A 12,914-nucleotide genomic window follows, 5' to 3' on the forward strand; every position below is an offset into this window, starting at 1 on the left:
CTTTTTTGGGGCTTTTCGTTTTCATGTGTAGATTTGGCTGTTTGTTGTTTCGTATGATACTTTGTGCTGCTAAGCAAAACATGGCATGCCTATGCACATGAAGGTGTTGGACCAGAGAACTTTGTTTTTTGGTTATTACGGTTCAAACGGTTTTCTCGCTTCGTATGATACAAGAGGCATGTCTTAAAATACACAATAATTTGTGTGGGTGCTTAGATTGTCGCTGAGAATTTATCTGGTGCACCGGCATGATGGTTTTTGAAGCATCTATTGAGAATACAATGTTTTGCTTTGTAGAAGGGGAAAGTTCATTATTTTAATTGACATCATGAATCCGTTAATGTGCAGGAAAGAAATAAGGCACAGGAGGAGCATCGGCAACATATGGCAGAGTATCGGAAGTTTCTTGAAACCTGTGACTTTATCAAAGTACATCATTGTTTGTGAATCTTATTCCTGCAAACCTTTTTTTCGTAGACCTCGCCATAATGCCTTTTATAATACTTGTTTTAAGGCTGGTACACAATGGCGCAAAGTTCAAGATAGACTGGAGGATGATGAAAGATTCTGTCTTGAAAAGATAGATCGCCTGATTGGTTTTGAGGTAAGTTACTTCATCAAGTAGTTCAGGATGCCACATTAGAATTTGTTTCTAATGTTTGTTATTCCAGGAATACATTCTTGAACTAGAGAAGGAAGAAGAGGAGCTGAAGAAAGTAGAGAAAGTAAGGTCAATGTTCAGAGTTGTAACCTAACTTTTCCTCTTAAAACTCCAATGCTCATGGTTTCGTTTTCTTGTGGAGCTAGGAACATGTAAGGCGGGCCGAGAGAAAAAACCGTGATGCATTTCGTACACTATTGGAAGAACATGTTGCTGCTGGCATCCTTACAGCCAAGACGTACTGGTTGGATTATTGCATTGAGGTGTCTCACCAGTTTAGATCCCTTTTTTGGACAAATTATATTTTATATTGGATTCTTTCACTCAGTTATTTTATGTACAGTTAAAGGAGTTGCCCCAATACCAAGCTGTTGCATCTAATACGTCTGGCTCAACTCCGAAAGACTTGTTCGAAGATGTCACAGAAGAGTTAGAGAAACAGGTAATTCGGACTAGATAAATTATATTTCTCTAAGGGTAGATTTGAGTGAATCTGATAGTTGTGTTGTGATAATCCAACCATTTGTGTTTTGATTGACAGTATCATGAGGATAAGAGTCGCGTAAAGGAAGCTATGAAGTCAAGGAAGGCAAGTCAACGGATAGCTTGCATTTCTGCTTATTACTATACCGACCATTTTACTAATCCCNAGGAAGAAGAGGAGCTGAAGAAAGTAGAGAAAGTAAGGTCAATGTTCAGAGTTGTAACCTAACTTTTCCTCTTAAAACTCCAATGCTCATGGTTTCGTTTTCTTGTGGAGCTAGGAACATGTAAGGCGGGCCGAGAGAAAAAACCGTGATGCATTTCGTACACTATTGGAAGAACATGTTGCTGCTGGCATCCTTACAGCCAAGACGTACTGGTTGGATTATTGCATTGAGGTGTCTCACCAGTTTAGATCCCTTTTTTGGACAAATTATATTTTATATTGGATTCTTTCACTCAGTTATTTTATGTACAGTTAAAGGAGTTGCCCCAATACCAAGCTGTTGCATCTAATACGTCTGGCTCAACTCCGAAAGACTTGTTCGAAGATGTCACAGAAGAGTTAGAGAAACAGGTAATTCGGACTAGATAAATTATATTTCTCTAAGGGTAGATTTGAGTGAATCTGATAGTTGTGTTGTGATAATCCAACCATTTGTGTTTTGATTGACAGTATCATGAGGATAAGAGTCGCGTAAAGGAAGCTATGAAGTCAAGGAAGGCAAGTCAACGGATAGCTTGCATTTCTGCTTATTACTATACCGACCATTTTACTAATCCCTTTGTCTACCACCAGATTTCCATGGTCTCCTCTTGGCTGTTTGAAGATTTTAAATCTGCTATTTCAGAAGATCTCAGTCCTCAACCAGTATCAGACATAAATTTAAAGGTACGGGCTTATTTGTGAAAATACATGTGTCATTAGATAAATTAATCAACAGTTACTGTTTGGAATAAATATATAAGCTACTGGTTCAAACTTCTGTTTCTATAGCTTAAATTGTTGTTCCTGGCATGCTTTAACCCATCCGACACCTGCAATGAGTTATTTTTCACCTGCTTTTAGATTCATTTTTGATGAGAGTTGCATAAATATGTTTTGACTAATGCTCTGGATAAAATTCTGATTGACATATTGTCTTGAGTACAGCAGAGATGATGATATTCTTTCAAAGTTCAGTTGATATATGCTCTAATTTTTTTTCTCCTGTTTATCAGCTTATATATGATGATTTGGTTGAGAGAATGAAGGAAAAAGAAGAAAAAGAGGCCAGAAAGCTTCACCGTATGGCTGAAGAATTTACCAATCTGTTGCGCACTCTCAAGGTATATCTTACCCGTGGTGACTTTCTTTTCTGACTGGATTCTCTGGGACGTTAAACATAGTGTTATTGGTTTAGGAAATAACCGCAGCTTCAAATTGGGAAGATACCAAACCACTGATTGAAGAAAGTCAAGAGTACAGGTAAATAGTTTATAGCTTTGTATTGGATGCTTCACCGTAATTAAAACAAAAGGTTGTAGTTCTACCTTCTTAATGTCTCATTTCGAATATCTGCAGATCGATTGGAGATGAAAGTGTTAGCAGAGGGTTATTTGAGGAATACATAACGAGTTTACAAGAAAAGGCAAAGGAAAAGGAGCGTAAGCGTGATGAGGAAAAGGTATTGATTTGTCGTGCCAGGAATTTTTTTTCTCTTTAATGTAAAAACGGGTCTCTAAGACTTTATTGTCTCTTTTCTTTTCAGGTTAGAAAAGAGAAGGAAAGGGATGAGAAGGAGAAGCGGAAAGACAAGGATAAGGAGAGAAGGGAAAAGGAAAGGGAACGTGAAAAAGAGAGGGGAAAAGAGAGGAGTAAAAGGGAAGAATCAGATGGTGAGACTGCTGTAGAAGCGAGCGAAGGTCACAAAGAGGAGAAAAGAAAGGGAAAAGATCGAGACCGAAAACATAGGAGACGGCATCACAATTCTGATGAAGATGTCAGTTCTGATAGAGATGACAGAGAAGAGTCAAAGAAATCCTCCCGTAAACATGGTAATGATAGAAAAAAATCAAGAAAGGTACTCCCTAGACTTCAATTCTGAGTCAGCTAAGCTTGAAATTTGTTTGGTGGTATTAAGATTCAAAACTAAGAGGGTTATGGTTTCTTGCTAGCACGCAAACTCGCCTGAATCTGATAGTGAAAACCGGCATAAAAGACAGATGAAAGAACAAAGGGAGGGTGGTCGTCGAAGTGGTTATGACGAGCTAGAGGATGGAGAGGTTGGGGAGGATGGCGAAATCCGACATTAACCGCTGACAAGTGGTAAGAGGTTTTTCTTACATTTTTGCTTCATCTGAAACCTTTATACATCTCAATGTGCTTTCTTTCTTGATTCATCTTCACACTTTGTAAGGGTACGTATACTTTCTTTTCATTTCTCTATTAATTGGATATATACCAAAATCTTTAATTATTACCGTCAATGGAAAAAAAAAAAACACACGCTAAAATAGACTGATTTCTACTTCGGTACGTCCTCTCTTTTAGTAACTTGGTTAATTGGTCAAATGGAACTCTCTATTAGTAACTTGGTTAAATTGAGTGTTCACCTATTTCAAATTTTATCAAATCCCAGTTCTTGCCAGTCGCATGAAAGGTCAATGCCTTTGTACGCAAGATATTTCTAGTTTGGAATCCAACCATCCAAAAATAGTTGGCCTGCAATGAGGTCTTCGAACACTAGCTAACCAACATCTTCAACTTAAAACATATGACTTGAGATAACTTATCTCTCATCGTTGTTTTCTCCTCTACTGGGCGCAACTATATCAATATTATTACAGTTGGTCCTGAAATATTTCAACACTGATCTATTTATGATCTCTTGGCGACTCTGCCAAAGTACATCTACAATTTTGTGCATGTTGAATCTCAACCTCCATCCACTCACACGTTTAAGGATGCTCACCTAGTCACCTTCACCACCGTCTTATCAATGAAGTAAGCAACTGCAACAACATAAATGAAATCACACATCATTAGATCACCTTTGAACTGACATGCTAAATATAGAACAGATGTAAGGTTCCAGCTTTGTACTACTAACAAACAATTTCTACAAAAAGACCAACATCTCGCTTTGTCTTACTATATATAATCACAACATACAAGCACCTACAGGATAATGCCAACGTTAGGAAATAGAGAATGCCTTCACATACCTCAAATAGTTCGAATGCGCTACCCTTCCGATACGTATCATCTTTCTTCTTGGACTCTGTAGGAAGCACACTGAATAACAGTGCTCTCCACCCAATAAGTAAAACAGCAGTACTTCCCATCGTCACCAACACAAAGCTCGAAGCCGGGATGTGACCCGATGAAGCTGACCTAATGACTATTCCAAGCTGCAATGAAAGCAACAACCTTTCATTAATTAACAGAGACGCTAACATCCCTAAAAGGTACATGTCAAACACTATCACTAGCAACATTGGTGCTTTTTCACATTGGTTAATGTAGCCTTACCGGAGCTCCGACAATCCACGATTTCGCAGCTGCAACCACGGCTTTAGACCGACCCTTCTTCCCTCTCCCTTCCTCCGCATACCCTCCCAAGAAATACGCACTCAGAAACCACCCTGCCACACAAAGTTTCCATTTTTATTAGGAACAAAGCTTCTGAAACGCAAAAATGATAAAGAGTAGGTGATAAAGAACCAATACCAGCAATAAAAGGGTCAGCTGTGTGGAGAGTGTCAATGGAAAAAACAGGGAAACCATGGCTAAATCTCCCAATTGCAGAGAAGATAAGCAGAGCCAATACATCTCCACCAGCAAGTAACGCCACACGTCTGAAGATAAAATTACACACAAATTGAGATAACAAAAACAAAAAGCAAACCAATCCCAAAAGTAAAGTAAGAGTTTTTATTACCCCCATTTGGTGAACTTAGAGGATGAAGTGGAAGATGATGGCTTATCGAATTGAATCACACCCTCTAAAGGAACATTCTCCTGACCCACGAAAACTGTTTCATCTCCTGAAGAAGGGATTTGAGAAGCTGAGGTAGTAGTAGTAGTAGTGGGTTTGGACTTGACGCTTCCGTCGGGGTTAGAGACAGCGAGGACGACGCGTTTTCGCCGGCGAGTGTTGGGAGCGGGGACGAGCCATGAATCGGAAGAAGAGAAAGCAGAAGGATTGGATTTGGTGATGAATCTGACGGCAGAGACAGGTCCGGCGGGAGTGCGAAGAACTAACATTCTCTTCTTCTATGCCTTTGTGGGGAAGGGAAAGCCAAATCGTCCGACAACCATATATATATATTTATCTCAACTTTTCTTTTCAATAAAACAATTTTAAAAAAAAATCAACATTTAAAAAAATTCACAAAAATATACCAACTAATTTTTTTTTTACTTTCATGATATTTATTTATTTATGCAGAAAAATACATAAAACTATTTTTTTACTTATTTAATACTCAGCAGCGAATGGAGACTATGAAAAAACAGTATTCGATATTTTTTTGTCAAAAACGTACTACAATCACCAATCAAGGTTTTTAAGACAAATTAGCGTTTTTCAGAAGAAAAAAAAAGGTTTTGTAGTTTTTGTCCAATAGATTATAAGGTGGACCGCTTTTACAAGAATCCATAGCCATTACCTAGCGGTTTTTGAAACTACATCAAACAGTACAGTTTTTTATTTTCTTTTCAATATAAATAATATATATCTTATACAAAAATAAAAAATCAAAAACAAAAGAATTTTTTGTTTTTTATCTTTCCTCTCTAGTCTCTGACTCTCTGTACTTCTCACTCTCTCACTAATATGTAAAAAAATTTAAACACTATTATATAACATTTTATTTATATTAACACAAAGAATACATATGTTAAAAATAGATTTTAAATTATTATGATAAATATAAATGATTATAAACTCAGTTTCTATATTAACAAATAATTTTATAACATGTGGCTTAAATTTCAATAAAAATTGAATGTTAATAATGATAAAGTAAATAGTATTATTGTAAATGCTACTTAATTATCATAATGATCATTAAAATAAACAAAAATTAAAATAAATTATGGTTTTTATACATAAAATTTACTTGATTAATTCAAATTAAATTTTGGTTTTTGTAGTTCATATATAATAGATGAAAATGTTATTACATTAAAAATAATAATCAATAACTGATTTAAATTGATAATATATTTGCTTATATTTTATCTATAATATGTATTTTACTATCTTGTAGGTATTTAAGGTTTGTATATGAATAAAGATATTTATTTCTTTATACCAAACAAATGAAAATATATAATTATACTAATTATTATTAAAATAATATAAAATCTGCAACACAAATAATTTTTCACCAATCAAATATTATTTTATACCGCTTATTTTGCATTAACCTCACTAGTCCCGCAAATACATTTGTCCCGCATGTACTGCAGTTAATCCGCACCGCACTATTAAATCGTTTGTCGCGGGACAAATAGGGTGTGAATGGAAGCACATTCAAGTGCGTATTTGAAGATTTTTTTTTTAAAAAAAAAGCTTTATGTCACCATTCGTATACATGTTCAATAATTTGCGTTTTTGGGAAAAGTAAAACAAAACCTACTTTGCGTTTTTGAAGAGAAGAAATTAACAACTGGACCGTTTTTTTTATGTCCAGCAACCATTTATCTAATGGTTTTCAAATAGCGCACAACTGCACAAGATGTATAAAACTTTAATTTATTTTAGCTATTTATTTTATACAATAATCACTTCAAATATGAAAAATAGATTTAAGAAGAAAAAAATTATATCATCAAAAAGTATAATATCTGTTTTAACTAGATTTAAAATGTTGAAAAAGAAATTCGAGTTTTCTATAGAATGAATTTATTTTTAAAACAATGTATTTCTTCACTATTTTAATTAACAAAAATTCACATAATTAATTTAAAATAATTTGGTTTTTAAATTTTATAAATAATATACAAAATTACTATTTCATTAACAATAAAGAAAATAATTTAATATATAATATATTTACTTATAATGTCTATTTATAATATATAATTATAATAGTTATTTATAAAATAATAAGAAATCCGCACCGCAAATAGTTTTTCACCAATCAAACATTATTTTATACCGTTTAATTTTGCAGTAACCGCACTTGTTCCGCAAATATATTTATCCCGCACGTACCGCAGTTCAACCGTACCGCACTATACCGCTTGTCCCGCACAACCAAATCCACTGTTACCATTCGGACCCATAATTTGATAGTGCGGTACGGTTCAACTATGGTACGTGCGGGACAAATGTATTTGTGGAATAAGTGCGGTTACTCCAAAATAAGCGGTATAAAACAATATTTGATTGGTGAAAAATAATTTGCGGTACGGAATTCATATTATTTTATTAATAACAAGTATAATTTTATATTTTCATTTTTGTATTAATAAATAAAAAAATTAATTTGTAAATTTTAAATACCAAATTTTATTTAAATATAAATCCATTTGTTATTATATTAAAAGTTGCAAAAAGAAATACATTTGTCATTAGTAAAACTGGTTATATATGCATATATATTACTAAAATTACTACTATCTATTATTAAAAATGATTTTTTTAATGCATTCTAAAAATTACTTGAATAGAAGAGAGAAAACAGAGAAGTTATTTTTCATTTTTTATTTGCATATGTATCATATAGATAAAAAGATATATAATAATTATTATAATAAAAATCTAAAAATTATACACATGGGCGTATTTTCTTGGAAACCGTAGGGTAAATGGTGCATCTCTTTGAAAAAGCGGGACAAGGCTATATCCTTTGGACAAAACCGCATCTGTGTTCTTTTCTTTTAGGAAAAAAACACAAATTGTAAGAAAACTTGTGATTTGAAATTCGCATCTAGTGGTTGCCAATCACAGCCTCAACAGGTGAGATAGAAAAAAAAAAAATCGTGTGAAAAAGTGGAATAATAAAGGTGAGAGAGTGGTTTGAATGAAGGTGAGAAAGCAACATTGACAAATGAGTAATTAATAGAGTAGTAGAGATAGCGCATGAAATCAAAAAGAAATTGTGAAGAAGTGAGAGAGTGAACTAGCGCGTGAAATCCAAAAGAAAGTGTGAAGAAGGTGAGAGAGTGAACTATTATGGATTTCACGCGCTATCTCTACTACTCCATTAATTATTCATTTGTCAATGTCACTCTTTAGGGTCCGAATGGTAACAACGGATTTAGTAGTGCGGGATAAATGATCTGAATAGTAATCGCGGATTTGGTAGTGCGGAATAGATGATTTGATAGTGCAGTACGGTTTAACTGCGGTGCGTGCGAGATAAATATATTTGCGGTAAAAGTGCGGTTTATGGAAAATAAACTATACGAAATAATGTTTGATTGGTGAAAATTTATTTGCGGTGCGGATTTCATATTATTTACTATTAATTAGTATAATTATATATTTTCATTTGTTTTAATTAATAAATAAATATTTTAAATATAGTTAAAATTAAAAAGTTAAGTGTTATTGAACAAACAATTGTAATATATCATTACTAAACTTTAAATAGAAAAATTATTAAAATTAAAATTAAAGCATATAATGTTCAAAAATAAATTTATTTGTTAATTGAAAAAACTGGATTTATTAATGGTTAGATGTGCATATATACTACTAAACTTACTACTATATATTACTTTTGAATTTTATTAAATTCTTAAAGAGAAGATGACAAAGGGTTTTTTTAATGTATTCTAAAAATAAATTAAATGAGAGAGAGAAAAGAGAGAAGTTATTTTTTTTTTTTTTGCATTTGTATTATATGGATAAAATAATATCTAATTATTATTATAATAAAAATCTAAAAAAAAATATACTGGCGTTTTTTGGAAAACCGCTGGTCAAATGGTCTTATTGTTTGGAAATGCAGTCCAAGACTATTACCCAAAAGTATCAAAATCCGCACATGTTTGTCTTTTTTTTTTTTGCATAAAACGCAAATCATAAAAAAATTACTGATTGGTGTTATGGATGCGGTTTTCAAAAAAACGCATTGAATTCTGCTTTTAGGTGTTCTCCAATCACATCCTTGAATTTGATAGTGCGGTACGGTTCAACTGCGGCACGTGCAGGACAAATGTATTTGCGGGACAAGTGCGGTTATTCCGAAATAAGCGGTACAAAATAATGTTTGATTGGTGAAAAACAATTTGCGGTACGAAGTTTATATTATTTTATTTTCATTTTCATTAATAAATAAAGTGTTGATTTATGAATTTTAAATACCAAATTTTATTTTAAATTAAAATTTGATTGGTAAAAATTTCCAGTTCACAATTAAAAACTTGAATGGTAAAAAAAAAATACCGATGCATAGAGCCATTAATAAAAATGTTAGAAAATATATTAATAATTAGTATAGATATAAATTATTATTGAAGAAACATTTTTATACAATTATGAAATTTAGATACCTAAATTATTATGAAAATACATATTGCTAAATGAATTAAAAAAATACAATCATAATAAAATAAAACACAATAAAATCCTATCAAAATATATGGTGAAACCTAGTGTTAACATGCTTCCATTGAAACTGAATTTATTAAGCATTTAAATTAGTCTTTATACTTTAATATCTATTAGATTATTTAGAAAGTGTATTTTTGTATTAAATTATTTGAAAATATATTAAACAAAACTATTATGAAAATGTTATTAAAAAACACAAGAGTAATAAAAAAATAATTGAACGGTGAGTTAGTAAGAGAAAAAATAGTTATATATTTTTTTCTTTGTTAATTTGCTTTTTTTTATGAAGGTATAAAAATGCTATAAAATAATAGTTATAGTAGGTGCGGTCCAAAAACCGCTGGTTAAAGACCATTGTTATTCTGAAAAGCGGTCCACATTATTATTCATGGGACAATCCGCAATTTTTTTTTTTGGAAAAACGCAAAAAAAAATCAAGTTTTGTGACTGATGTCTTTTTTTTTTTTTAACACCTTCATTCTTCATTTAATTGAAAACGTTAATACAAACATACCAATAAGCATACAAGTTGAACCTCTACTAACCATACAACCAATACATAAATAGAACAATATAAACGAAAAAATAAAAAAACACGATAATTCATATAGATAAGCTTTACACATGAACAGATTAATACATCTGTTATTTTTCTTCATCGTCTGTTCATTATGATCTTCTTGTTGGGTTATCTTCTCTTTTGTGTAGCACCAACACTTTTTTTGAAAATCAAAGGGTTACGATCCATCCGTTACATCGCTAACCACACAAACAAACATTTGCATCTCCCACACTAGGCGATGACAATATATCAGTTGTAAATATCGCCCATGATAAATTCATAAAATCGATTTCTTTGTTGATGTTCTTCTTCTTCTTCAATGGCCAGAATTGAAAGGCTTTTGTAGTTACTTCATACGACTTCGGTAACAAATCATTGTGTTGATGTAGAAACCATTGATTTCTTTTGTTCCCTCCGTGTATAATTAACTGCTTCCAAAGCCACCAGACCATATCTGTAATTTTGGTTCCAGAAAAACAATATCCATATCCAAAGAGAATAATCATAGGCAGAGCAAAGATTTTCGAACACAGAACTGTGAAAACATCATCATCCAACTCTATCCTCACTTTCACGAAGGAGAGGAAAAAGCCCATAACCAGGAAACAAATATGAAGGTGATCTTGTAATAAAATACATAACATATTCTTGTAATATAAATAATCTATAAGAAATTTTTATTAGAGTTATTAGGTTTTATACAATTATGTTTACTTATTTAAATACATAACATATTCTTGTAATATATATTTTTGTTCAAAGAATATAGATTAATAAACATTAAACCACATTACCACTTTGTATTAATTAATAAACATTTCCAAAATATAGAAAAACATGTTTTTAATAGATAGGTTGAAATTCTACAAAAATTTAATCATATTTTATTAGCTATAGGTATACATACATTAAATTATTAATCTATGAAAAAATAGGTTAAAAATTATTTTATTTTACTTTTGTATGTATTTTTTTGGAAATATAGATCTCACCTATATACAGCAAATTTAGTTAAATTAAAAAAAAAAAACACACAAAAATATGTAAAAAAAAGTTTTATATGTGATGAGAGAGTTCTCTCCTCTGTGTATGAGCTCTTTTTTTGTAAAGACCACGTTTAGTCCGATGGGTCCCCATAGGTACAGACTAGTTTAGTCTTGTGGTGCTTGTATAGCTTCTGACTTTCCTCAAGTCATCTTCTAACCCAATATATATACTAATATCAATTCAGTTTCCCAAAAAAATGTAAAAAAAGTTTTTTATCCATTGATCACTGCGGTTTTGTCCGAATCCGCTGGATAATAAGCTGTGAGAAAGCGGTCCAGTACAAATTACTAACTTAAAATCCACAATTTTTTTTTCTTTTTTTAGAAAATGCATGATTAGATTTTGCTGATTGGTAAGCAAAAGCGGTTTTTACTTTTTTTCCTTTTCAAATACGTTTTTCTATTGTCACCAATCATGCCTTCAGTTTTACAATATTTATGGTACGTATGTTTTGAGCAAATTATAAAGTCTTTGTCTTTCTCATTTTCTCAAATTTATGAAAATTAGAGTCAATTCATAATTTATTTGGAAAATTAATAATAATTAAAGTATTTAATAGAAAATTTTTCATAAATACCACTAAAATGATGTTTTGTTACCATCAGTAATAATTTTATCATTTTTGATAAATTGATGATTTTTTGACATTTTTCCCCATTAATATTGAGGAGTTTTCTGGTGAGTTGAATAGTCTAACGTCTTCTTTGCAATGTTTTAGATTAAAGGATATATTTTGCAAAACATTGAAAGGTTTTATTTAGCAATTTACCCTTTTTTTAATCACAGGCAACAAAACAAAATCGAGTCCGTTCACGCTCTCTTTCTCTTCCGATCCCTGAGCTCCGTGATGAAGAAATGGTTGGTGATCGCAGCCACGGTGGCGATAATTGCAATAGTCGTGAGACAAGGCACCACTCAGTACGGATGGAACAAAGAAGCAGCGTTGGAAACGCTGAAGGAATGGTCCGATCGGCTCGGGATTTGGGCGATTCCGACGTATGTAGCGGTCCACACCGTAACCTTAGCTCTATGCCTCCCTCACGCCGTCTTCTTTGAAGCTGGTGCTTCTATGCTCTTTGGATTCCTCCCTGCTCTTCTCTGTGTTTTCTCTGCCAAAGTTCTCGCAGCTTCCTTCTCCTTCTGGATCGGCAGGTCTCATTCTTCTCCTCTCCGCTGCGTTTTTTAATCCATTTATGTGTGATTCGAATTGAGCTTCTTGATCGTTTATGTTTGTCTAATTGTCTATAGTGTATGAATTTGTTCTGATTGATTAGGATTCAGATCAACTCATAGAAAACTATATGCTTCAATTCATAGCTAGCTAACACACTCTGCTTGTTTTTGGAGATGGTTTAGATTTTTCTGTGTAGTAGTGTACACCATCGTTGAAACCTTATACATAACTTTTCTTGAAATCCATGTCCTCGGATTCTATAATGTGTGTGTGTGTGGATGTGATGGAGATGTATGAACAACGGTTAGATGTATGTAGTGAATCTCTATTTGTCAATTAACATATGTTTGGAGAATGCAACTAGGATGTTAGCTTTCATATCTATCTCTTGGAAGAAGAACACTTTGCATTCTCTCATACGTTTTTTTTGTA

The 12,914-nt window shown here is 32.4% G+C and overlaps 3 protein-coding genes across 3 annotated transcripts in view; 2 read left to right on the forward strand and 1 right to left on the reverse strand.

The window, feature by feature from the left end:
- The window catches only part of LOC104742191 (pre-mRNA-processing protein 40A-like), a 9,793-nt gene extending 6,200 nt beyond the window's left edge, over positions 1-3,593 (forward strand). The window contains exons 17-28 of the mRNA XM_010463162.2: positions 349-429; positions 515-604; positions 672-725; positions 808-924; positions 1,005-1,103; positions 1,203-1,250; positions 1,944-2,036; positions 2,366-2,473; positions 2,548-2,612; positions 2,709-2,811; positions 2,896-3,207; positions 3,302-3,593. Of these exons, the coding sequence (XP_010461464.1) occupies positions 349-429; positions 515-604; positions 672-725; positions 808-924; positions 1,005-1,103; positions 1,203-1,250; positions 1,944-2,036; positions 2,366-2,473; positions 2,548-2,612; positions 2,709-2,811; positions 2,896-3,207; positions 3,302-3,439 (1,308 nt within the window). The 3' untranslated portion in view covers positions 3,440-3,593. The remainder of the gene's footprint in view (positions 1-348; positions 430-514; positions 605-671; positions 726-807; positions 925-1,004; positions 1,104-1,202; positions 1,251-1,943; positions 2,037-2,365; positions 2,474-2,547; positions 2,613-2,708; positions 2,812-2,895; positions 3,208-3,301) is intronic.
- LOC104742192 lies at positions 3,871-5,442 on the reverse strand. The gene is made up of 5 exons (XM_010463163.1): positions 5,068-5,442; positions 4,857-4,984; positions 4,659-4,771; positions 4,352-4,537; positions 3,871-4,138 (listed from the first exon to the last, which is right to left on the reverse strand). Exons 1-5 carry the CDS (start codon positions 5,391-5,393, stop codon positions 4,109-4,111), a joined length of 783 nt encoding a protein of 260 aa, XP_010461465.1. The 5' UTR covers positions 5,394-5,442; the 3' UTR covers positions 3,871-4,108.
- Positions 12,075-12,914, forward strand: part of LOC104742193 — a 2,776-nt gene continuing 1,936 nt past the window's right edge. The window contains exon 1 of the mRNA XM_019235355.1: positions 12,075-12,460. Within this exon, the coding sequence (XP_019090900.1) occupies positions 12,156-12,460 (305 nt within the window). The 5' untranslated portion in view covers positions 12,075-12,155. The remainder of the gene's footprint in view (positions 12,461-12,914) is intronic.

Source organism: Camelina sativa, chromosome 14 (assembly GCF_000633955.1).
Source record: "Camelina sativa cultivar DH55 chromosome 14, Cs, whole genome shotgun sequence".
Taxonomy (NCBI): Eukaryota; Viridiplantae; Streptophyta; class Magnoliopsida; order Brassicales; family Brassicaceae; genus Camelina; species Camelina sativa.

Bases quoted from the DNA above. Each gene is read 5' to 3' on its own strand.
- LOC104742192 (XM_010463163.1), bottom strand. From the start codon at position 5,393: ATGTTAGTTCTTCGCACTCCCGCCGGACCTGTCTCTGCCGTCAGATTC. The intron at 4,985-5,067 runs GTAATAAAAACT...TTTTATCTTCAG, and splicing joins TCTAAGTTCACCAAATGGGG to ACGTGTGGCGTTACTTGCTG. The intron at 4,538-4,658 runs GTAAGGCTACAT...CTTTCATTGCAG, and splicing joins CGTGGATTGTCGGAGCTCCG to CTTGGAATAGTCATTAGGTC.